The sequence below is a fragment of the Triturus cristatus genome, chromosome 8 (assembly GCF_964204655.1).
Source record: "Triturus cristatus chromosome 8, aTriCri1.1, whole genome shotgun sequence".
In the NCBI taxonomy this organism is placed as follows: domain Eukaryota; kingdom Metazoa; phylum Chordata; class Amphibia; order Caudata; family Salamandridae; genus Triturus; species Triturus cristatus.
The window spans coordinates 356,176,032-356,201,628 of NC_140591.1; the positions used below are offsets into that span (position 1 = coordinate 356,176,032).

A 25,597-nucleotide genomic window follows, 5' to 3' on the forward strand; every position below is an offset into this window, starting at 1 on the left:
ACATCTGCTTCTGCCACACCACCCAACCCCTCTGGACTGACCACCACTGCATCCATTTCACCTCCAACAGCATCAACGCACCCAAACCCGCCCCTCGCCCGCTACGACGGAACAGGAGCAAGGTCACAGAAGAGCACCTCAACACCACCCTCCATCAATACCCTCCCCATCACTGCGACCGACACCAACTCCGGAACCAGGGAATTTCACCGCTGAATCTCCAGCTGCGCCAAGTTCGCACCCCATCACCTCCTGGGATCCCACTACTGTCAAACTCATCACTGTGACCATGAGGAAAACCCACTCTGGAGCCCCAACGGACCCCTGCCCACCGAGCCGCCACCGTCATCGCACCCGAACTAGGACGCACCATCAACGCCTCCCTCAGATCAGGCATCTGCCCAGACGACTGGAAGGGGGCGGAGGTAATACCCCTCCTCATGAAACCTACGGCCGACTCAACGGACCTGAAAAACTACCGGCCCATCTCTCTCCTCCCCTTTGCAGCCAAAGTCTCCGAGGGACTCGCAAACGCCCAGCTGACTGCCTTCGTGGAAGAGAACTCCATCCTGGACGCCTCCTAGTCTGAATTCCGCAGCAACCACAGCACCAAGACCGCCCTCCTCGTCGAGGGACACACCACGGCCCTCATCCTTCTAGACTTCTCCGCAGCCTTCGACACCATCTCTCATCGCGCACTCACAGCCAGACTGCACAACGGAATCCAAGGAGCCGCCCTCAACTGGATCCAATCTTTCCTCGTCGGCCGAACCCAGAGGATCCGACTCCCTCCCTCTCCAAACCCACGGAAATCAACTGCGGAGTACCCCAGGGAGCATCACTCAGCCCCACGCTCTTCAACATCTACATGGCCCCCCTCGCCGCCATCGCAGACAGCATGGGCTCAGCATCGTATCCTATGCCGACGACCCCCAGCTCATCCTCTCGCTCACGAAGAATCCCGAAGACACCAGACTCTGTTTCCAGGAAGGTATGAAGAACGTGGCAGCCTGGATGAAGGACAGCTGCCTGAAGCTAAACTCAGAGAAGACCGAGGTCCTCATCCTTGGACCCTGCACCTCCGCCTGGGACAACACCTGGTGGCCCTCGGAACCCCACCCCTACTGACCACGCTCGGAACCTGAGCATCATCCTCAACTCCCCCCTGTCCATCATCCTCGACCCCTCCCTCTCCATGAACCGCCAGATCAATGCAGTCGCCTCCACTAGTTCAACTGCCTTCGCATCCTCCATAAGTCCTTCAAGTGGATCCCCCGACTGCAGAAAGACCATCACCCACGCACTCATCACCAGCAGACTGGACTACGGCAAAGCCCTCTACGCCGGAATCAACAAGACTCTTCTGCACAGGCTCCAGACCATCCAGAATGCCACAGCCAGACTTGCCCTTGGTACTCCACACAATGAGCACATGACCCAAGACCTACGAGGCCTCCACTGGCTCCCCGACGAGAAGAGGGTCACCTTCAAACTCCTCACCCTCGCTTCCAAATCCCTCCACAACATCGGACCCAAATACCTCAACGAGAGAGTACCCTTCCACGTACCCAAGAGGAACCTCCGCTCCGCTGACCTCGCCTTGGCAGAGGTCCCCCTCATCTGCAGAAACACAACCGGCGAGAGAGCTTTCTCCTACATCACAGCCAAAACCTGGAACAAGCTCCCTGTGAGCATCAGACGCTCCAGACCCTGCACACGTTCAGGAAGGAGTTCAAAACTTGGCTCTTAGACTGATCTGGAGCCGCCTCCCTTCTCTTGCCCCCCCCCCCCCCCGCGCCTTGAGACCCTCACGGGTGAGTAGCGCGCTATACAAACCCCTGACTGATTGATTGCTATTCCCACTACATTCTGGTGCCCAAGAAGGAACTGATGCTTCAGCCCTATCTTAGATCTGCGCCCTCTCAGCACCTTTCTGAGGAAGAAGAAATTCACGATGTTAACACTTCCTCCCTGCATTGGACCTTGGAGATGGATGATGTTGTTGGACCTGCAGGATGCCTATTTTTAGATCCCTTCATGAGGCAATGGGGTATATTCTATGGTGTGGTTGTGCGACGTCACCATGTCATACACTAATCAACCACTTTAGGTTTAGTTGGGTTAGCTCGACCCTGGGCAGCTTCGGCTCTAAGCACTCCGGCTTACTCAGTGGAACAAATGTAAATCATTTAAACAGCAACAAAGCAAATGAAGAGGAAGTCGCTGATGTACTCGAGAAATTCTGCACCAATTTATAAACAAAGCAGATTTTTATATATTTTTAGGCACCAAAACAATTTTGGAGTTACAGAATTTATAAGTTTCAGTAAATCAGTTTTTTACTCAACCGCGAACAAGCAGTGCCAAATTCAATTCAGTTTGGCTAATTATGTTGCGGCTACTTACAGTTACTTTAAACCACCAACTCCGCAAGAGCCAATCAGGGGGACCAGCAGACTCCTCACAAAAGGGTACCTCAAGAAGAAAAGCAGTCTAGTTCAGTTCCACCATCGGTGGCTATTTGATAATAACTTCTATGGAGTGGTCCTGATGAAAGGAATACAGGATGCTGAAGGTGCCCAATGACAATGAAGATGCTGCAATCGACCAGAGTCTTCCTTTGGCTACTCATTGCTCACAGGCTTGGTGAGGCGATCCTGGCAACAGGGGTTGACGTCACTCAGTCCTCTTGAGCCTGGTAGAAGTCCAGTCTCCACTGGGCTACCAGTCACCCGGTTCAGCGGTCCCCTTCTTTTGGAGGTGACTTGCCTTCTGGGCGACCAAACTGCACTCAGACTACTCACTCCAGTCTAGCTCTTGCGTAACTTTTGAGCATTGGTTCCTGGACCCTCGTGCTGCACTTTGGCGAGCAGATGATCCTGGCTACCAACTTGTCCAGCAGGCTTCTTAGGCTAATGTGGCTCTGTGATGTGTGCAGATGGACAATCAAATGACTCTTGGAGTCTCTTGTTTCGGCTGGGCTCAGGAGTCGTATCTCCACCAGCAGGCACAGTACCTTTCCTTTGATAGCCACCAGGTGCAGTCTACGTCATTGCAGCCATTCTTTGACGGGTCCTTGGTGCAGCTGCTCAGTCCTTTGGTCTTTTACTCTAGTCCAAGATCTGAGTCCTGGGTGACAGAAGTGCTCTTTTTGTCCCCAGAAAATGTCCTCAGAGTAGGACACAGTCACAGCAGCGGCTCCTCCGGGTCTGGTAGTCTGTGCCTGCGAGAAGAGAAGCAGAAGAGCACAAGAAACACGTTAGTTAGATTCCTCACCTTAGAATATCCCCAGGCATCTGGTTGGATCCGGAAAGATTTTTCTTCAGCAATACCCTTTGCGCGTCGCTAGGTGTCATCTGCGGCTCCGCGTCCGTCGTCGGCGTCGTGCGCCGGAATGACGTCGTCGGAGTACTTAGACGCCGCCCTCGCGCGCTGACGTCCGTTCTTCTTTTTTCTGCGCCAGACAGCGCTGATCCGGGAAGAGCTTACCCTTTTAGTCACTTTTTGACTAAACTTTTTGGACTATTTTGTCTAATCTCGTCAACTCGATCTGGTGCCGGTAGGATGCCTGGTTTCAAAGCCTGTGACTCCTGTCACCGACTGATGTCAGTAACGGGCCACCACCGCCGGTGCCTTTACTGCCTTGGGGCCGACCACGATGCGGAGCCGTGCCTCGAGCTTCTCGAGCTCCGGCACTCTGCTCCGTGCCGTTCACGGTCCCGGTCGAGGAGGAGGTCGAGGGACCGGTCGCGGAGCCTCAGCCATCATCACCGCTCGTCGGGTTCCAAGTCTTTGGGTAGCATAGTAAGAAGTCCAAGAGACAACATCGCTCTTCGGTCTCCCGTCGCCGTTCGCGCGACTCGGTCGAGGGTCCGGGTGGTACCACCCCCGCGGCTCCGTCGGAGCCGCGTCCGTCTCCATACCCGCCGGTCCCTGGGACTGACGCGACTACGGCGGAGATCAGTGCCTTCCTCTCGGCCATGAGGGGCCTGGCTCCACCATTGACGCCTGCCGGCGCGCCTTCGGGCCCCGCGGGCTTGAGTGGGAGGCCTAGCGAGCCGGCGGCTCCGGCCCCGACTCCGCAGGTCCCCGCGGGATCCAGGCCTGGATCTCAGTCGGTGCCGGTTGACCTCACGACTCCTCCGCCGACACCGGTGCCGTCCCCGGACGAAGCCGTTCCCCAGTTCAGTCCCGGTCCGGGTCCGACGCCGGTGCGGCGCCATCCAGCGCCGCATCCGACGCCGATGGGTGACCATTTCACCTTCCGCCCGGCTCCGATCATTCCACCTGTTTACCAGGAATCGGATGACGGTGGCTACTGGGAGGGGTCTGATGACCCTCTGGCCAGCCAGGGACAGTTACCACAGGACTGAGCAGATGAGCTGGGGATGCCAGTGGCCTTGACACCTCCCCTGACATTGGCTTCATCTCTCCTCCGACCGTGGCTTCGGAGGAAGGTGCTACCTTTTCTGTGGCGTTGCGTAAGGCGGCCGAAGCCCTGGGGCTGGAGCTACCTACTGTGGCAGTGAGGACTAACCTCACTGAAGTGCTCCAACCGTCAGCAAGCTCCTCGAAGCCTTTACTGCCGTTGAGCGAAGCACTGATGGACGTTCTGAAGTGCACCTGGTCCAAGCCCTCCACAGTACCTCCTGTGGACCGGAACGTGGCCCGGCGCCACCGCCCTGCACCGGGCGAACCCAGTTTCCTGTCCCCAACACCCCACGCCTGAGAGCCTGGTTATCCAGGCCTCTACTTCCCAGACCTCCTTCCTGTCTGCTCCCCCGGATCGGGAATCCAAGAGACTGGAGCAGTTTGGTAAAAAGCTGTTCTCCTCCCTTATATTAGGGCTGCGGTCTATTAACACCGCTTGTCTCTTGGACCGTTACTCCCACTCTGTGGGATACGGTGGAGGACGTGCTGCCCCAGTGCCCGGAGGAGGCCCGGACACGGCTCGCCCAGGCTCTTGCCGAGGGGCGGGACGCTGCGCGGTATGCCATCCGATGTTGTTTGGACACGACGGACTCACTAGGCAGGGCAATGTCGTCCACAGTGGCGCTTCGTCGTCACGCCTCGCTGAGGTCCACGACTTTTTCCGGGGATGTACAGAGCACCCTCATGGACATGCCCTTTGATGGCAGTTGCTTCGTTGGCGACAAAGCGGACAGTGCGCTGGAGCGCCTTAAGGACTCCAGGGCTACGGCCAAGTCCTTGGGTCTCTCGGCCGAATGCCTGCAATCTTCCGCTTTTCGCCCCTTTCGTGGCCAAGGAAGGGGCGCCCCCTCACGTCCGCCTAGCCACAGGCCGCAGAACCCACCCCCACGCGGACGTGGATTCTGCTGAGGCGGTTCAGGGGGACAACGTGCCGGTCCATCCACATCCACCCCAGCAGCATCCGCCTCAAAGCCCTCCTAGTCCGTGCTTTCAGGCCAATTCCATGCCAGTGGGAGGCAGAGTTCGCCATCACCTGCTCCACTGGCGTTCCATCACTTCGGACAGGTGGGTGCTGCAAATCGTCCGAAGGGGATACTCCCTCCCCTTCAAGACGACCCCTCCAGCCATGCCACCGCATGTCGGGGGATCACTTGAATCTTCTACAGGAGGAAGTTGCGGCCCTCTTGGACAAAGGGGCCATCGAGCGCGTTCCTGGTCCAGAAGTAGGCCGTGGTTGTTATTCCCACTACTTTCTGGTTCCCAAGAAGGGCAAAGGGGGCCTACGCCCTATCTTGGACCTCAGGAGCGTCAACGCCTTCCTCCGGAAGGAGAGGTTCAAGATGCTCACCTTAGCTCAGGTTCTGACTGCCCTAGACCCTGGAGACTGGGTGGTAGTGTTGGACTTGCAGGACGCTTATTTCCACATCCCCGTCCTGACGGCCCACCTGCGTTACCTCCGGTTCACGGTGGGTCAGGAGTATTTTCAGTTTACCGTGCTCCCCTTCGGCCTCACCAGTGCCCCTCGGGTGTTCACGAAAGTGATGGCGGTGGTCGCAGCTCATCTGCGCAGATCAAGGGTTCCAGTCTTCCCCTATCTCAACGACTGTTTGTTGAAGGCGGGCTCGCCCCAGCAAGTAGTCTACCACCTCCAGACTACGGCCGACCTCCTGCATTTGCTGGGGTTCTCCATCAATGTGCCGAAGTCGCATCGGAGTCCCTCTCCCAAACACTCCTCTCTATCGGGGCGGTTCTGGACTCGGCGCAGTTCCGGGCTTATCCTCCGGAACAGCGGGTCCGGGATATTCAGGCTCTGCTTCCCATCTTATGGCCTCTATCCCGGGTTTTGGTCAGGTTGGTGCTGCGGCTTCTGGGTCTGATGGCCTCCTGCATCCTGTTAGTGCATCACACCAGGTGGCGAATGCGGGCTCTGCAGTGGGACCTGAAGTTTCAGTGGGCCCAGCATCAGGGCAACCTGTCCGACCATGTCTTGATCTCGGAGGGCACTGCAAGACAGTTGTAGTGGTGGCTCACGGACCGCGATTGGGTCAGTGGCAGATCTCTCTCCCTACCCCAACCGGAGCATGTAGTAGTGACGGATGCGTCCCTCCTGGGATGGGGGGCCACATGGGGGAGGCGGAGATCAGAGGACTCTTGGTCTCCGGCGGAGTCTCGGCTCCATATCAACCTTTTGGAGCTGAGAGCGATCCGACTTGCACTGAAGGCATTCCTTCCCGTTGTCCGGGGATGTGTAGTGCAGGTGTTCACGGACAACACCACCGCCATGTGGTATTGCAACAAACAGGGCGGGGTGGGTTCGTGGACCCTTTGTCAGGAGGCTCTGCGCTTCTGGACACGGCTGGAACATCAGGGCATCACCCTGGTGGTTCAACATCTGGCGGGCTCTCTGAACGCCAGAGCAGCCGAACTCAGCTGCCGGTGTATGATGGATTACGAATGGCGTCTCAACTCGGACGTGGCGCAAGGCCTCTATCGGCAGTGGGGAGAGCCTTGGTTAGATCTATTTGCCACCGAAGAGAACGCTCAATGTCAGCAGTTCTGCGCGTTGGAGTTTCCAAGGCGGCACTCGCTCGGGGACGCCTTTCGTCGCGAGTGGAGTTGCGGTCTGTTGTACGCCTTTCCACCTATACCACTTCTGCCCAGGGTGCTGAAGAAGATCAGGCGCGACCGGGCCCAAGTCCCCTTGGTGGCTCCGGATTGGGCACAAAGGTACTGGTGTCCCGAGCTACTCAGTCTGTCGATCGATTCCCCGATATGACTACCTCTTCGGGAGGACCTTCTGTCGCAGGGGACGGTCCTCCACCCAAACCGGTCCAGTCTCCACCTCCATGCGTGGAAATTGAGCGGCGACAGTTGATGCCATTTGACTTGCCTCCTGAAGTCTGCGATGTGATTCTGGCAGCCAGGCGTCCCTCCACAAAATCGGTATACGCCTGGCATGGTGCACTGCAAAGGCTGTGGATCCCCTTTCCGCCCCTCTTTCTGAGGTTCTCCCCTTTCTTCTTTCCATGGCCCAGCAGGGCTGTGCTCTGGGCACTCTTAAAGGTTATCTTTCGGCTATCTCTGCTCTTCTCCGTCTTCCTGATCAGCCTTCTCTTTTTAAATCCCCTGTTGTTTCTCGCTTCTTCAAGGGCATTACTCACATGTTTCCTCCTGTCCCTTTCGTAATGCCTCAGTGGGATTTGAACCTGGTATTGACATACCTGATGTGCGCTCCCTTTGAGCCACTTCATAATTGTCCCCTTCGTCTTCTGACTCTTAAGACTGCTTTCCTGGTTGCCATCACCTCTGCTAGACGGGTGAGTGAGCTCCAGGCTCTATCTTCTAAGCCTCCTTTCCTTTTTGTACATCCGGACAAAGTTGTTCTCCTGACTCGTTCTTCCTTTCTTCCTAAGGTGGTGACTGCCTTCCACATCGGGCAGTCTGTCACGTTGCCCACCTACTTTCCGCCTCTGCATCCTTCGAAAGAGGAAGAGAGGCTCCACCGTCTGGACCCAAAACGGGCGCTGTCCTTGTATTTGGACCGCACCAAGCAGTTCCGGGTGGATGACCTGCTGTTTGTGGGCTATGTGGGCGCCAAGAAGGGGAGGGCGGTACACAAGCGAACCATCTCTCGGTGGGTCGTATTGTGTATCAAAGCTTGTTATTCCTTGGCTAAAAAGGAACATCCTGTAGGGCTGAGGGCCCATTCCACTCGGGCCACGGCGGCGACAACTGCCCTAGGTCGGGGAGTCCCCTTGCAGGACATCTGTCAGGCAGCAACGTGGGCCTCGCTGCACACGTTTGCCAAGCATTATTGCCTGGACAGCCAAGTCCGGAGAGACGGCTTCTTTGGCCATTCTGTTCTCCAGGACTTTCTGGTGTGATCTTGATTCACAGACCCACCACCGGGGTTTGTATTGCTGGGGCATCTATTCTAAGGTGAGGAATCTAACTAACGTGTTTCTATCAGATGAACAAGTTACTTACCTTCGGTAACGATATATCTGTAAGAAACATTAGTTAGTTAGATTCCTCACCGACCCACCCATCCTCCCCATTCTGCGGACATCTAGGGTTAAGGTTATCCTTTTCAGGGCCCTATAATTTTTTGGCACCAGTGTCGGTCTCTTGCATGGCTCTGCGTTCCTGGCACGGAAACCTATGTACAAGAACTGACGTCAGCGCGCGAGGGCGGCGTCTAAGTACTCCGACTACGTCATTCCGGCACACTGCACCTATGACGGACGCGGAGCCGCAGACGACGCCTAGCGACGCGCAAAGGGTATTGCTGATGAAAAATCTTTCCGGATCCAGCCTGGGGATATTCTAAGGTGAGGAATCTAACTAACTAATGTTTCTTACAGATATATCGTTAACGAAGGTAAGTAATTTGTTCATTTGCTCCTGCATTTGCTGGGGTTCACTATTCGCATGCCAAGGTCACACCTAAATCCTTCTCAGACGCTCCCTTTCATTGCAGCCATCCTGGATCCAATGCAATCCCGCACTTACCCTCTAGAGCGGAGAGTCCTGGACATTCGGGGTATGATCCAGATGATTCTGAGACTGCTGGGCACGATTGCCTCATGCATCCTGCTGGATAAATACTCTCAATGACGTGCAAGCTCTGCGGTGGGATCTGCAGTCTCGGTGGGCGCAGCATCAGGGGAATCTCTCTGACCTGGTCTAGATTTCAAGGGAGATGGCAAAAGATCTGCAGTGGTGATTAGGTCACTTCCCCACCCAGAGCGAACGGTGGTGACCAATGAACGCTTCTGGACTGGGGTGTCCATCTGGGAAAGTTGGGGATCAGAGGCCTCTGACAGACACTCGGCTCCACATCAGTCTTATGGAGCCGAGGGTGATTTCCTTGCCATTGAAAACTTTCCTGCCTTCCATCAAAGGGAAGCTGGTCCAGGTTTTCACAGATAATACTATTGCCATATGGTACTGCAACAAGCAGAGCGGAGTGAGGTAGGTGACCTTTTTCCAGGAGGCTCTACGCATCTGGACATGGCTGGAATGTCAGGATATTTTTCTGGTTGTACAGCATCAGGTAGTATCTCTAAGAGCCAGAAGAGACAAACTCAGCCGTCGATGCCACGCGAACCATGGTGGCTCAAGGTCTCTTTCAGGATTGGGGAGAACATTGGCTAGATCTATTCGCCACTGCTGAGAATGCACCTCATCATTCTGCGCGCTGGAGTTTCCAAAAACAGCTCTTGCACAGAGATGCATCTCGGTTAGACTGGAATATGGGCCTCCTATATGCCTTTCTGCTGATGCCTTTCCGCCGATACCGCTCTTCCCCTTTAAACTATACCGGTCCTCTCAAATTGTTGACAATAGAAGCGGTCTTCCTGGTTGCCATCACATTGGCCAGGAGAGCTGCAGGCTCATTCTGTCCAACCTCCATATACCAGCTTCTTCCCAGACAAACTGGTTCTCTGAACTTTTGCTTCCTTTCTGCCAAAAGTTGTGACACTTCTTCATATTGGCCAAACCGACTTTCTTTGCTCCAGCTCATCCGTCCAAGAAGGAAGAGCAAGTTCACCACCTGGACCCTAAGAGGGTTGTGTGTTTCTATAAAGACCATACCAAGGAACATCGGGTGGACGATCAATTCTTTGTAGGGTTCACTAGTTTGAAGAAGGGGAAAGCAGTGCAGAAACAGACCATCGCCAGATGTATAGTACTCTCTATTGAGATCTGCTACACTTTGGTCAGGAAGCAACCTTCAGAGAGCTTGTGAACTCATTCCACCTGTGCCAAGGTTGCGTCGACTGTTAGCTTGCGTAGTCCCTGTACTGGATATCTGTCAGGCTGCTATGCGGGCGTCTTTTCACATGTTTACAAAACACTATCGCCGTCAACAGTCAGGTCCGTTGTGACATGCATTTTGCCTGTTCAGATCTCCAGGACATATTTGCCTTAGTCAGTTTGCAGACCCACCTCCAGCAAGGTATTACTTTCTATCCATTCTAAGGTAAGGAATCTGTACCTAGAAGTCTCTATCGGATGAACAAGTTACTTACCTTCTGTTACGCCTTATATGGTAAAGAATCTATCTAACCACAGATTCCTTACCAACCGTCTCCTCCTCCCTGTTCTGCAAATGGAACTTTTCCAGCTTAAAAGGTCCTTGTAGGTCCTTAGAATCTGCACACTGGTCATTGACCTTCTGCCATTGTCCCATGTTTCTGACACACAAGAAGTCAGCGTGCTGGGGTGATGTCAATATAGGCACAATGTAAGTCACGGCCAGCGTGGACGACGCCTATGGCACCAACACTGAGTCATGCGCCACCTACCTGCACACAGGGATACTGCTAGAGGCTTTCTGGATCAAGTGTGGCGTCTGAGGAATATTCTACGGTAAGAAATCTGCAGCTAGATAGTCTATACCATATAAGGTATTACCGAAGGTAATGAACTTGTTCTTTTGGATATAAATTCGTAGTGTAAAGTGTAAAGTGAGCTTAGCGCTTTGCGTAATCAGCGTGTTTGATGTTGGGAACTGCTGGCTATAGGCTTTTTAAAATCTCCTCGTTCTGTATTTCATTAAATAATTTCGTTTAGTATTACACCCGGTTTTTAACTACTTAGGTCCCCTGCCTGCACTATAATCTGGTTACTCACCGCTGTTGGGCGGGCCCCTCTCCCGGTCTTACTTAGGACGCTTGGCGGCCATCTTGGGAGTACTCCGTGAAGCCTGCCGGGGTCAGTGTGTTGCTCGGACGCTCTAGCTAACTGAAGGACGATAGACGTCCTTAAAAGGGAGGTAAACTGTCCGCTCCTCATTGCTAACCAATTCGTAGTGTAAAGTGTAAAGTGAGCTTAGCGCTTTGCGTAATCAGCGTGTTTGATGTTGGGAACTGCTGGCTATAGGCTTTTTAAAATCTCCTCGTTCTGTATTTCAATAAATAATATCGTTTAGTATTACACCCGGTTTTTAACTACTTAGGTCCCCTGCCTGCACTATAATCTGGTTAGGGCGGGCCCCTCTCCTGGTCTTACTTAGGACGCTTGGCGGCCATCTTGGGAGTACTCCGTGAAGCCTGCCGGCGTCAGTGTGTTGCTCAGACGCTCTAGCTAACTGAAGGACGATAGACGTCCTTAAAAAGGGAGTCATGCAGACGCGCAGCGGACTCGCGCAGCGGGATCGCCGGAGTTACGCCTGAGTTCAGACCGTCTGCGCCCGTCCGCGCTGAGGACGGGCTGCTGGACAGGGTGGACTCGGGGTTCCCCCACGTTCATCATCAGGTAGTGAGAGAATACTCCTTACGTGATATGTTAGCTTTGCGACCACTACCTCTAGCGTGTCACCTCCGTTTTACTACCGAGGCCTTGAGACGCTCATCTTTCTGTCGCACGTGTGGGACGGTGTTTCATCCTTCCTCTACACATAGGACGAATCCTCAAACCGCTCCAGCTTTACGGACCATTACTCAACCTAGAAAGGGCTTCCTGATCAATGCTAGGTCGCTCATTAAGAATAATATAGCGTTCCATGAGTTTGTGAACGATAGGCAGCCTGACTCGGTATTTGTTACGGAAACTTGGGCGTCCGATTCGTCTGGACATGACCTCATATTAGCGGTACCTGAGGGTTTTACGATTTACAGACAGGATATAGTGGGACGCAGAGGGGGAGGGCTGGCAATTATTTGTAGAGCCTCACTTTCATGTACTATAAAAACCTTGTCGGAGACATCGGACTCCTTTGAGGCTCTGTATTTTTGCATCTCGTGTTCCCCTACAGTCTCTTTTACTGGCATGCTTGTTTTCAGACCGCCAGGCTCTAGATCCAGCTTCTGTTCCGAGCTATTTCGAATTCTGGAGCCCTACTTTGGGAAATCACATTTCACCATTCTTGGGGACTTAAATTTCCACTTGGACGATCGGGGAGCCAAGGACACCTCTCAGCTGATGGACTCTCTGGAAGCCTGTGATTTCATTCAGCTGGTAAATAGTTCAACTCATCAGGCTGGCCATATATTGGATGGGGTGTTCACCAACGATCCTAGACTCTCAGCTGGTTCCCCCATGCCTTTGGCCTGGTCGGACCACCTGGCAGTACCTCTTGAATTTCTATCTTTGGTTGATGAGCCCCGTAATTTTGCCACTAGTAATAGCGGTCTGAAAAGAAGTTATCGGAACATTACTAATCAAACCCTTGCTCCGTTTTTAAGAGGCTCTGAGACCTCAACTCCGCGAGACGTGGATGAGGCGGCCCAAGAGCTTGCCAAGTCCATTATTATAGCGGTTGATGTGCTTGCTCCGGCCTCCCTGCGATATGTGGCTCGGCGAAAACCTTCAGCGCCCTGGTTCACTGAGTCTTTAAGACTCCTAAGACAAACCTGTAGATCTAAAGAGAGAAAATGGCGTAAGTCTTGGGATCCCTCTGATAGAGAGGATCACAAACGGATGTTACGTAATTATAAAATCAGAGTGATCAATGAGAAGCAGGAGTTCTTTTCGAATCTGACGACCTCTCTCGCTTCGCCCAAAGAGTTATTCAAGATTGTTGATTCCTTATGTTCCCTTCAGACACCCGATCCAGTTGTGAGCTCACAGGAGCTCTGTAATAACATCTCTGAGTTCTTTTTCAAGAAAATCTCGGATATCCATCTTGCTTTAGAAAGTCAGAGGAATTTGTTGGATGATCACTCCCTCTTTGACATTAAGGTCTCAGAATCTTGGATTAGAGATCCAAATAAGACTCTCACCCTTTTTCCGACGCTCTCCCTTGAGGAGCTCAATCTCCTGTTAGACAGGACTAAGTCTGCCTCTCCCATGGACCCCTGTCCCTTGAAAGTTTTAAAGGACTGTAGGGACACCCTTCTGCCTCCTCTGTTGGAAGTAATGAATGAGGCTCTGGCCCAGGGTATCTTCCCCTCGGCCTGGAAAAAAGCTATAGTGAAGCCTCTTCTTAAAAAATCTTCCCTTGACCCTGGAGTGCTGAAGAATTTCAGACCGATTTCCCTGCTACCTGCTCCTGCAAAGATGCTTGAAGCCCACCTAAATCTTCACCTTTCCACCTTTCTTGATTCCTCTGAGTTCCTTGATAGTTCTCAGCACGGATTCAGGAAATCCCATAGTACAGAATCTGCGCTGACTATGGTGGTTAATAATATTCGTCGTAAGGTGGATTTTGGTCAGACGACTATCTTGGTCCTATTGGATCTTACTGCAGCGTTTGATACCCTGTCTCCCTCTACCTTAATATCTCGGTTACGGGAGGCAGGGGTAGCAGGGTCGGCTTTAAATCTTCTTGACTCTTTTTTACATCTTAGAGAGCAAAGAGTCATGCTTGGAGAGTTCCTCTCCCCTGCTAAATCTTTACAATGTGGGGTGCCCCAGGGGTCGGCCTTAAGTCCGACTCTATTCAACATCTATGTGGCCCCCCTTGCTAGATTAGTAAGATCTCAGGGGATGGAGGTGGTGTCTTACGCCGACGACACGCAAATTATGGTGTCCCTAGCCCACTCTGTTAGTGTTTCGGCGTCGGGCTTTAGGTCATACATGCAGATGGTGGCGGATTGGATGATTCTAAATTCCTTAAAATTGAATGCCGATAAAACAGAGGTCCTGATCTTTGGAAAAGACCAGGACATTTGGTCTAGTGAGTGGTGGCCTATATCCTTAGGAACTTGCCCCACCCCTTCACAATCGGCTAGGAATCTCGGCGTTATCTTTGATACTTCACTGTCCATGAATCTCCAGGTCAATAGGACGGTAGCCACCTGCTGGGGTGTCATCAAGATTCTGAAGAGAATTGTTCATTATCTGTCCCCTCAGGCACGTAAGCAAACTGTGATTGCCCTTGTAGGTTCTAGACTGGATTATTGTAACGCATTATATGTGGGGATCAATAAATCCCTTATCCAGCGCCTTCAGGTGGTGCAGAACGCGGCTGCCAAATTTGTCTTGGCACTCCCAAAGGACTCTTCTGCAACAACGGCCAGGAAGAACCTGCATTGGCTTCCTATTTACCATAGGATCTCATTCAAATTGCTATGCCTTACGTACAGAGCCCTTTCGGCTGGCCCTGGAGATGCGTTGGGGTCTTTGTTGACCCGCTACATTTCCAGCAGACCTCTTCGTTCCTCAGACTCTAATCAGCTGGTAGTCCTCCGCTCCAAGAAGGTTAGATGGGGCAGCAGAGCGTTTTCGATCGTTGCTCCGCTTTTATGGAATACTCTTCCTTTGGAGATTAAGTCCCAACCTTCTATGGATCTTTTTAGGAAGGCACTTAAGACTTGGTGCTTTACAAAGGCCTACCAATAAGTTCCCTTATCTTTCATCTAGTTAGCTTGGTTTGGTTAGGCGCCTTGACGCCCATTGGGCTTAGTCGCGCGATACAAGTCGAAATTCATTCATTCATTCATTCATTCATTCACTATTGTGTACTGAGCTCTATTGGACACAGTATATTGATGCTACGAAAACTACCATTGAGGGGAGGTGCTCCTTACTCACAAGGGATAAATCTTTGCATCTAAATCTTCAGAACCTCATTCTTCAAGCTAGGTGATTTTGCAGAAACATTTAACTCCGTATGCGGTTTCATATTAAAGAATTAACTTGGCACTCACTGTAAAACCATTTACAAATTACTGTAATGTGGAGGATTTGCAAGTTTGTGAAATGGTGACAGAAGTCCATATGATTGTTGAGTTTGCTCTGTGGTTGGCTAGGAATGGATGAAATACGTTCACTGCTGAACAGTATTTAGCGGCTTTTGAAGGTGCGGGCAAATAGCTCCCTAAGCCCATTTTTATGCAGCTGTGCTACCTGAATTTTGAGATGACTTAATGAAACCTTGTGAACCTCTGCTCGTATTCGGTTTGTTTAGTCACATTTTTTGACAGGATTCCTAACCGGTATAACTTTAGCCACTGCAGCTGAAGAATTACAAGCACAGTCAGGTAAATCTCCATAAACACGTCCAGTCATTCAGAAAGCTTCCCCTTCTTTCTGCCAAGAGTTTTGTCACTTTTTCAGCTGGCACTCTCACTTCCTCTGCATTTTTTTCAGAGGCCAATTTTGACCATAGTGGGAGAACACAAGCATGTAAGTGATGCGGGAAGAGCTTTGCGTTTTTATTTGTTTATATCTGAAAGAGACACGTTAGTGATAGATTCCTTACCTTAGAATATCCCCAGGCGTCAGACTGGATCCGGAAAGTTTCGCTTAGCAGTACCCCTGTGCTTCAGTAGGTGGCGTTGTGCGTCTCCGCGTCCGTCACTGGCATCATAAGCGCCGAGATGACGCCACGGAGAGTACTTAGGCGCCACCTATGCGCGCTGAAGTCAGTTCTTTCTTTTTCCACGCCAGCAAGCGCAGATCCGGATTGAGCACGTACCTTAGTCACTTTTTGATTACTATTTTGAGACTTTTTGTCTCCTCTTCTTTCTCCTGGTGCACGTATGGATGCCTGGCATTAAGTCCAGTGGGGCCTGTCGCCGGAATATGTCGGTGGCGGACCCCCACGATGTTTGCCTCTACTGCCTGGAGACTGCTCACGACTGCCGGGATTGCCGTGCCGTGCCATGCCCCCAAGGCCTTGCGGGAGCGGCGTCGGAAGTTGCTGGAGGTCCAGCATTCATCACGCCGCCGCTCCGGGTCTAGGAGCCGCTCGCGGGTCCGAAGTCGTCGCTCCTCCGGATCCAAGTCTTCACCCTCGAATTCCGGTAAGCGACGCCATAATAAGAAGCCGAAGAAGCGTGTTCACTCTGACGTCACTCCCCAAAGCTGGACGCGGGGGACAGGGGCTTCGCCCCGGCGGTTCCTCTGGAGCCTGGGAGTCCCGCGGCCTACCCGCCATACCCGGGTCTGTCGGCGACTCCCGAACAGGTGCAAGAATTCCTTGCTACCATGGACCGCCTTTTTAGGCCTCTGGCTCCCACCGGCGCGCCTTCGAGCCCCGCAGTTCCGTGTCCAGATCCTGTTGGCCTGGCGGCGCCAGCCCCGGCACCACAGGATCCTGCACCAGCGGCTCCGGCCCTGGCGCCATGAGGTGCAGCGTTACCGGCCCCGGCTCCGCCCTCGGCATTGTTTATTCCTCCCTTGCCCCGGTTCCAGGACCATTTTGTTCCGACCTCGGATCCGCATTGGAAGACGGCGCCGGTCCGACCCCCGTTTCCAACGCCGTTCGTCACTTCTCCGGCTCCGGCTTTGCTGCCGCGACCGGCTCCCTCTACGCCAGAGGTGGATGACGATTGGGAAGGGTCTCCGGGAACCTCTTGCCCGGCAATGTGACTCCGAGCAGGATTGGGTGGACGACTTGGAGGAGGCGGGCGACCTCGATGTCTCGTCGGACCCGGGGTTCGCCTCTCCCCCGCCTACGATGGAGGCCATTCGGTGTGGGTTGGACACCGCTGACTCATTTGGCAGGGCGATTTCTACAACTGTTGCGTTGCGGCGTCGCGCCTGGTTGCGTTCAACTGGGTTCTCGTCCGATGTCCAGAGCTCGCTCATGGACATGCCTTTAGATGGCACCCGCCTGTTTAGCGACAAGGCTGACAGTGCCCTGGAGTGCTTTAAGGATTCGCGGCCTACGGCCAAGTCCTTGGGCCTTTCTACCAAGAGCTCGGCCTCTCCGAGTTTTGTTCCTTTCGAGGCCAAGGTAGAGGCAGTCAGGCGCGCAGGGGCGGGTCGAGGAACCACCTTGCGGGTCCGTCCACCTCCACCCCCGCTGCTTCCGCCTCCAAACCTTCCTAATCTGAGCTTCGGGGAGCAGCCAACGCCGGTGGGTGGCAGGATCCGCCACCACCTCCCTCACTGGCGTGACATTACATCAGACAGATGGGTGCTGCAGATCATTTGTCACGGGTACTCCCTCCCCTTTCGGTCCTCCCCTCCTGCCATGCCACCTCGGTGCCACCACATGTCGGGGGATCATTTGCCTCGTCTCCTCCAGGAAGTCACGGCCCTCTTGGCCAAGGGGTCCATCGAGAGTGTCCCTGTCCCGGAAGTAGGGAGTGGTTGTTATTCCCACTTCTTTCTGGTCCCCAAGAAGAAAAAAGGGGGTCTGCGTCCTATCTTGGACCTCCGGGACATCAATCGCTTCCTCCGGAAGGAGAAGTTCAAGATGCTGACTCTGGCTCAGGTCTTAGCTGCCCTCGACCCTGGAGACTGGATGGTAGCATTGGACTTGCAGGACGCATATTTTCACATTCCCGTCCTGCCGGCCCACCGGCGTTGCCTGCGGTTCACTGTAGGCCACGAGCATTTTCCATTTGCCGTGCTCCCCTTCGGCCTTACCAGTGTCCCTCGGGTGTTCACAAAAGTGATGGTGGTGGTCGCAGCATCTACGCAGGTCAGGGGTGTCAGTCTTCCCCTACCTCGATGACTGGTTGTTGAAGGCGGGCTCGCCCCAGACAGTCGTCACCCACCTTCAAACTACAGCCAACCTCCTGCCTTTGCTGGGGTTCTCCTTCAACGTGCCAAAGTCGCACCTGAGTCCCTCTCAGAAGCTCCCCTTCATTGGAGCGGTTCTGGATTCGACGCTGTTTGGGGTTTATCCTCCCGAACAGCGAGTCCGGGATATTCAGGCTATGATTCCGATCTTTCAGCCTCTGTCCCGGCTTTCAGTCAGGATGACCCTCCGGCTTCTGGGCCTGATGGCCTCCTGCATCCTGCTGGTGACACATGCCAGATGGCATATGCGGGTTCTGCAGTGGGACCTGAAGTTCCAGTGGGCGCAACATCAGGGCAACCTGTCCGATCATGTCCAGATCTCGAAGGGCTCTGCACAACAGTTGCAGTGGTGGCTCACGAATCGCGATTGGGTCAGTAGCAGATCCCTCTCCCTTCCCCAACCGAAGCACACAGTGGTGACGGATGCGTCCCTCCTGGGACGGGGAGGCCACTTGGGAGAGGCGGAGATCAGAGGCCTCTGGTCTCCGACGGAGTCCCGACTCCATATCAACCTTTTGGAGCTTCGAGCGATCAGGCTTGCACTGAATGCATTCCTTCCCTCTATCCGGGGAGGTGTGGTGCAGGTGTTCACGGACAACACCACTGCCATGTGGGGTTGGGTCCTGGACCCTATGTCAGGAGGCTCTGCGCCTCTGGACATGTCTGGAACATCAAGGCATTACCTTAGTGGTCTAACACCTGGCAGGTTCTCTGAACGCCAGGGGCGGACGACCTCAGCCGCAGGTGCTTGATGGATCACGAATGGCGTCTGAACTCTGACGTGGTGCAAGGTCTCTTTCGGCAGTGGGGAGAGCCTTGATTAGATCTATTCGCCACCGAAGAGAACGCGCAATGTCGTCAGTTCTGCGCATTGGAATTTCCAAGGCGGCACTCGCTCGGTGACGCTTTTCATCGCGAGTGGAGTTGCAGTCTGTTGTACGCCTTTCCGCCTATACCACTTCTGCCCAGAGAGCTGAAGAAGATTCGGCGCGACCGGGCCCAAGTCATCCTTGTGGCTCCGGATTGGGCACGAAGATACTGGTATCCCAAGCTACTCAGCATGGCGATCGATCCCCCGATCCGTCTGCCTCTTCGGCAGCAGCAGGGGACGGTTCTCTACCCGAACCTGTCCAGCCTCCACCTCCATGCGTGGAGATTGAGCGGCGACAGTTTACCGCTTTCGATCTTCCACCCGAAGTCTGTGATGTCATTCTGGCAGCCAGGCGTCCCTCCACTAAAACGGTATACGCCTGCAGGTGGAACAAGTTTGTGGCATGGTGCACAGCAAAGGCTGTAGATCCCCTTTCTGCCCCTCTTTCTTAAGTTCTTTTGTTCCATCTTTCCTTGGCCCAGCAGGGCTCTGCTCTGGGCACTATCAAAGGTTATCTTTCGGCCATCTCCGCCTTTTTGAGGCTTCCAGATCAGCCTTCTCTTTTTAAGTCCCCGGTTGTTAACCATTTTCTTAAGGGTATTACGCTCACGTTTCCTTCCCTGCCATTCATCATGCCTCAGTGGGACTTGAATCTCGTTTTGACCTATCTGATGTGCGCTCCTTTCGAGCCCCTTCATACCTGTCGTCTGCGTCTTCTTACTCTTAAGACGGCTTTCCTGGTCACTATCACCTCTGCCAGAAGAGTGAGTGAGCTCCAGGCTCTTTCTTCCAAACCTCCTTTCCTTTCTGTTCATCCGGACAAGGTGGTGTTAAGGACCCATCCTTCTTTTCTGCCAAAGGCGGTCACGCCCTTCCACATCGGGCAGACCATCACTTTGCCTACCTTCTTTCCGCCTCCTTCAAGGGAGGAAGAGAGGCTCCTCCGTCTGGACCCAAAACGTGCGCTTGCCTTCTATCTCAAGCGTACACAGCAGTTCAGGGTGGATGACCAGCTTTTTGTTGGCTACGTGGGCGCCAAAAAAGTTCGGGCGGTGCACAAACCGACTGTCTCTCGGTGGGTCGTTCTGTGCATCAAAGCATGTTACTCCTTGGCTAAGAAGGAGCCTCCTGTGGGGCTGCGTGCCCATTCTACCAGGGCAACTGCAGCCACTACTGCCTTGGGACACGGCGTTCCCTTGCAGGACATTTGTCAGGCAGCTACATGGGCCTCGCTGCACACGTTTACCAAGCATTACTGCCTTGACAGTCAAGTCCGGAGAGACGGCTTCTTTGGCCGTTCTGTGCTCCGTGACTTTCTGGTGTAATCTTGTTCGCAGACCCACCACCGGGGTTGGTATTGCTAGGGTATCTATTCTAAGGTAAGGAATCTATCACTAACGTGTCTCTTTCAGATGCACAAGTTACTACTTGTGTAACAATATATCTGTAAGAGACATTAGTTAGTTATAGATTCCTTACCACCCCACCCATCCTCCCCGTTCTGCGAACTGGTTACTAGGGTTAAGGTCATCCCTCTTAGTGCCCTAGTTTTCTGCACCAATGGTCAGTATCTTGCATGGCTCTGCGTTCCTAGCGCAGAAAGGCGTGTACAGAACTGACGTCAGCGTGCATAGGTGGTGCCTAAGTACTCTCCGTGGCGTCACCTCTGCGCTTACAACGCCAGTGACGGACGCGTAGCCGCACGATGCCACCTACTGACGCGCCGGGTTTACTGCTAAGCGAAACTTTCCGGATCCAGTCTGATGCCTGGGGATATTCTAAGGTAAGGAATCTATCACTAACTAATGTCTCTAACAGATATATCGTTACACAAGTAGTAACTTGTGCGTCTAAAGTTTTTCAGATGAATCATCAACAATTTTCTGGATTCTCAGAAACTAAGGGAAAGCTTGGAGACAAAACAAACACTATCCAGTTGGGTCCTCCTCTGCTTGGCTCCAAAAGAACCGCCAGAAGCAATTGCAACTTACTACATAAAAGACCAGGCAGATGAATCTGCTTTCTGGAGGAGTGTGTTGTAGAACTCTACTGGATTCCATCTCGACTATTTCTTTATACTCTCACAAAATATCGTTGGGGTTTGAAGTGTGAAGTGCAGCTTGTTTGCGCAAGCAAAACCTGAAAATATCTTGGTTTAGGACATATTGCTTGGGGCTTCTCAGACCCTCATCGTTAGGTAAGCTTTGCTGCATAGGCTTTTTATACATGATGAATATGGGGTTAGGAAATATCCGTTAGAAAAGAAGTTACTTCACCTCTAGTAACATTTTTATACAGGATATTTTACTCCCTAGTGGATCTTCATTTATTTCCCGCCTGCGCACTTTGGCGTAAGTAGTTGGCCTTTCTCTATACCTCTCTTGAGTATGAGAATTAGTTGAATGTGAGGTCACCAGCACAAGTGGCACCTTTACAGACCTTTGGTTCCATTTTGAGGGAGTACTTCAGCACCCCTGCTACGTATTATTGATTTTATTGAAAGTTTCCCTACCTAACCTGGAGGCTTGAGGATCTTCAAAATGGTGGAACGTGCAGAACAGTCAACAAATATAACATAAAAAGTGTTAGTAATATTAAGTAATCGCTTCTTCATTTACAGTGAATTAAGCATGCGAGAGCTGAGACCATGCGGTGTCTGATAATTGCGGCAACACATTTTGCTCCACTCCCTCATGCTAGAATAGCACGGAGTAGTGGAACGATAACTCTGACACGTGTACTGAAGGAGCTAGACAGTATTTGTATCCATGTTTTTTACCCAGTTCTTGTAGTTCGAGGTTTCAAGGGTCAGAAATCGTGTGGAGAGTATGTGAAGTAAGGCAGGGATATGTACGCAAGGATTGTAAATATACCCACAATGTAACATTTTACTGTTTTCATTTCGCAGATCCGACGTAAGAATGCCAAAAGGGAAAGGCGATGAGTGGTGGAGATTTTACCATAGGGAAACCAGGAGGACGTATTCTGTTGCAGAGCGTAAAGCTGTTGATGCCGAAGATGGGGTTGCACAAGAAAAAAACATGAACTTTGCATTCACTCCCTCTGCATTTGCAGTTCCTACATCACAAGATTTAGCTACACGTTATCATTATATGTGGGTATTCTGTGATTGTAACGTGTTGGCTTTGTAGACTTTCAACCTAAGGAAAAATGTAAATAGTCTTTTTTTTAAATGTCTCAAAAGTGATTGTATAGCTTTTATCTTGCAGCTTTAAACTGACAGTACACCACTGTTCCCGAAATGTGTGGATAATAAGCAGAAAAGAACAATACCCTATTGATTGGATATAAAGCAATATTGGTCAGAATTTGTATTTGTACTCCATATCTTTACTGTGAAAAAAATAATTTGAACAAATACTTTCTTTTGTTACCTGTCTGTTGAATATCAAATGGTCCCTATTCTGTGTATAATCGTTTGTCTACAATAGGGCGCCCTTTTGTCTTAAGATAGTTCTTGTTCTTCTTTGCAGCTAATTATCACAGAGGTAAATTCATAAGCAGCCCTCAAATTGTGTCATTTACACCTCAGTATTGCCGCCAGGGATTTCTGGCTTTAAGGTGGCATTGAAAATTAGAAAAAAAGATATTTAAAGTATTTTCATTTTCAAAGTGTGTACTATTAAATAATAATGTATTGTTAATATCCTTTTATTTTATTTTTCTCAATCAGTTTTTACTAATCTACTGTATCAATAAATATGATTGAATTATGTTTTTAAAACAAGATATATATATATATAATTATCTTACACATTATGTTTCATAAAAATGCAAATTGCATTCCTCTGAAATCTGATGCAAACATTTGAGTATTGTTATTGTTTTGTAAGTATTCATTGCAGATTTTTTTTATTGATGCAGTATGTTTTCACTATAAAGCTGTCATTGGGAGCCAAGTCTTCTGTATTTAATTATGAGTTATATATTCCACTGCAAAGTGTTATACAAAAGCTATTTTTATGCAAGAAAAGTTACATTATTATGTTTTGTTAGGGTAAAATATACCTTGTTCCTTCTCTTTCTCTGTTGGCTGGAAGATATGTCTGGATAGCATCTGATTTTTGTGGACATGGCCAGCTTATTTTGATCTTCAATGTGTGTAAAAGAGAAATACAACTGGCATATTTTAGGGTTGTGCAAATGTTGCAGGGATTCTGCTCAGGAACATAACTATACTTGGAATCATAGGAACATCAGTAGTTAGGGATTGAGTAACCATACTACCTCAGTACCATGCACCCGAGTCCGACTAGCTATAGTGTCTCACTTGCCCTCCTACTCGTACCCAGAGGAACAAATGACACCCCAGAACACAACACACCTGACCCTTCTCGGGGATCGCGGTGACAAGACACTCCCTTTCGCTCACTCACTTGTACTCGTCCACAAGACTATATGAGGGAGACACGAAGGAAGTTTGAAATGTTTATTTAAACTATTGTGCTCTGAAATGCAGTATACGTGCCACAATAAGAAAACTATTGCCTAGCAACAATACCATCAGCATTGTCCATAAACCATAGATTATAAAAAGCACTGTCATATTATAAGACCGTATAGCCTAACCTCCTCCCCTTCAACAGAAGCAAAACTGATACAGCAAAGATCTCTAGGTTTAGCAGCGGACCCCATACCTTAGCATACACAGAGGAATGTATTACATCTTAAAAATATCCCTAATTATCTCTCAGGAATAATTGATCTCTCTCTGTGTTACTATGATGTGCATACCTATATGACATGGTTAACATGTTCATAAACTACAGCTGCATTACTGTTTTGTATCTAGCGCAAGTGTCTGACCAGAACATAACAAGGGACGTTGCTGTTTGACCTTGTCTGCTGTTCAGACTAAATCCCAGCAGAGAACAGAACGAGAAAACAACTGTAGTTTCTGTGTGAAAATATCATGTGGCACAAAAGCAAACATGATTCAAGTAACTTGTGCAAAGCTAACGCGGCCCATGTTGTGCACAGTCAGGCTAACATAGGGAAAACCACAGTATGCCCTATAGGCAACACATGCCACAAATAGCGTATCTTTGACCACTGTGCTGAAACTTAGAATTAAAACACCACAGTGTTTTACTTCTATGGGGAGGATTACCATTTCACGCTGCTGATCTTGGTGCTTGATTCTACTGTGTACCCCTGTCCCTTTTCCCATATAATAGGGTACCTCTTCCAATTTTGTGGTGCAACAGGATGTTCTACATGAACATGCTATCGTTTTTCTATCTCGTGTTTTGGTTCATTGAAAACCACTTTGTACATGTAAAGTTCTGTGGGTGGTGAACATTGACCTTGTCATTTTGACTCAAGTTGACCTCAAATCCATAATACGCCATACTGCGGACATCAAGATGGCCACCGGGTGAGGAGCTCTGGCCCAGAGCTCCCTGACTAGGGACTGCCTTTTGGCATTAATCCCGGGACTTATCCCCCCTTCTACCACCTACACCTCCGGGGATATGTGGACTGCATTCCGGCGTTTCCTCCCACCCCAGAGTGAATTTGGTTGTCCGGCTACAACACCCACCGAGTATCACGATAGTGGATCCCTATCAATATGGCCGATGCTTCGGTTGAGCTGCCTACGTAGGTGAGAGGAGATGGGCTGGGGATCACCCCTCCAGCCGTCACCTACCTAACGGACATGACCACGGTTGCTCGGCATCCTGCTACGCCTTTCTGGGACTGCTGCTGGGACGCACAAGTTGTGTTCACCTGACAAACAGCAACGTGAATGCTGCGACGCCGCTGCCCTGTGTCCCCGAGCTTGCGTCTTTACGAATCCAGAGTGAGTGCCCTCTCCTGACCCCGTAGCTGCCTCCCCCTTCCGGGGCTGCTGCCTGGGCGCCAGAGTCTGTTTCCCTTTGACAATGCAGCATGGTAAATCAAGATGCTGCTGCCCCTGTGGCCCGAGTGTTTTTCGTGTCGACCCGAGTGAGATCGTCTATTTCCAGCCTTCCGCCCTCCCCATCCTGTGGCTGCCTCCCCCATCCAGTCCTGCTCCAGGAGTTTGGTTTCCTCCCGGTTTTTGGATTGGGTTTTTGTGGATCTGCAATCCGGCCAATTTGTGCTGAAGTTATATGGATCCGTGACCTGGGTTATCCATATTGACGGCTTGACCGGTTCTTTGATCGCGGCATGCCGCCAGTCTACGTCTTGGTGTCGCCAGCCTGTCCATTTCTTCAAGTTGACCCCCCCTTCGAAACGCCTACACCCCTTTCGACATGAACGGTAACTGCAAGACACCCTTTTCGCCCCCTCCTCCAGGTCCGCACCATAACCGTGGTGCTCCGACGCAGTGAGTTAGTTTGGCACCGAATGTTTGTGATTCCATGACCCCACAGAATCACAAACATTGTGGGCTCGTTGACTCTGACTTTTGTGGGTCACCTGATGTACTATCTTCCATTGCTGGTATGCCTGACCTGATATGTTTTCCAGCCTCTTGACTCAACCTCCCTCCCCCACTACCTTCTGTGTTCCTTGGGACTTGTTTCTATGTTATTCTATGGTCTGGTAACCTGATGTAATTATGTAAAACTGTTTTTGTTACGCCACATCCATGTAAAGCACTCTGATACCTCCGGGTCTAGCCAGCGCTATATAAAACTCTTCAAATAAATAAATCATCTTTAGATTGTCTTTTTCTGCCATCTGAGTCACAAGCATGCTTATTGTCAGGACTTGCACTTGAATAAACACTCACTAGAGATCAGGATTCTTCAGCAATTTGTCTCCCGGTGGCTTTGAACTTCAGTATTCAGCATAAATGTTTAGGCTGTATAGAGGACTCACAAATCTCAGGATTTTTCCTGTCACTTTTTCTGAGTTAGA

General features: G+C 51.3%; 1 protein-coding gene across 2 annotated transcripts in view; it reads left to right on the top strand.

Moving 5' to 3' along the window:
* PDS5B (PDS5 cohesin associated factor B) overlaps positions 1-22,642 on the top strand; it is an 802,561-nt gene extending 779,919 nt beyond the window's left edge. For both annotated transcript variants that reach the window (XM_085621687.1, XM_085621686.1), the window contains exon 35: positions 21,636-22,642. In XM_085621687.1, coding sequence (XP_085477813.1) covers positions 21,636-21,671 — 36 coding nt within the window. In that variant the 3' untranslated portion in view covers positions 21,672-22,642. The remainder of the gene's footprint in view (positions 1-21,635) is intronic.
* The last annotated feature ends 2,955 nt before the right edge of the window (positions 22,643-25,597 follow it).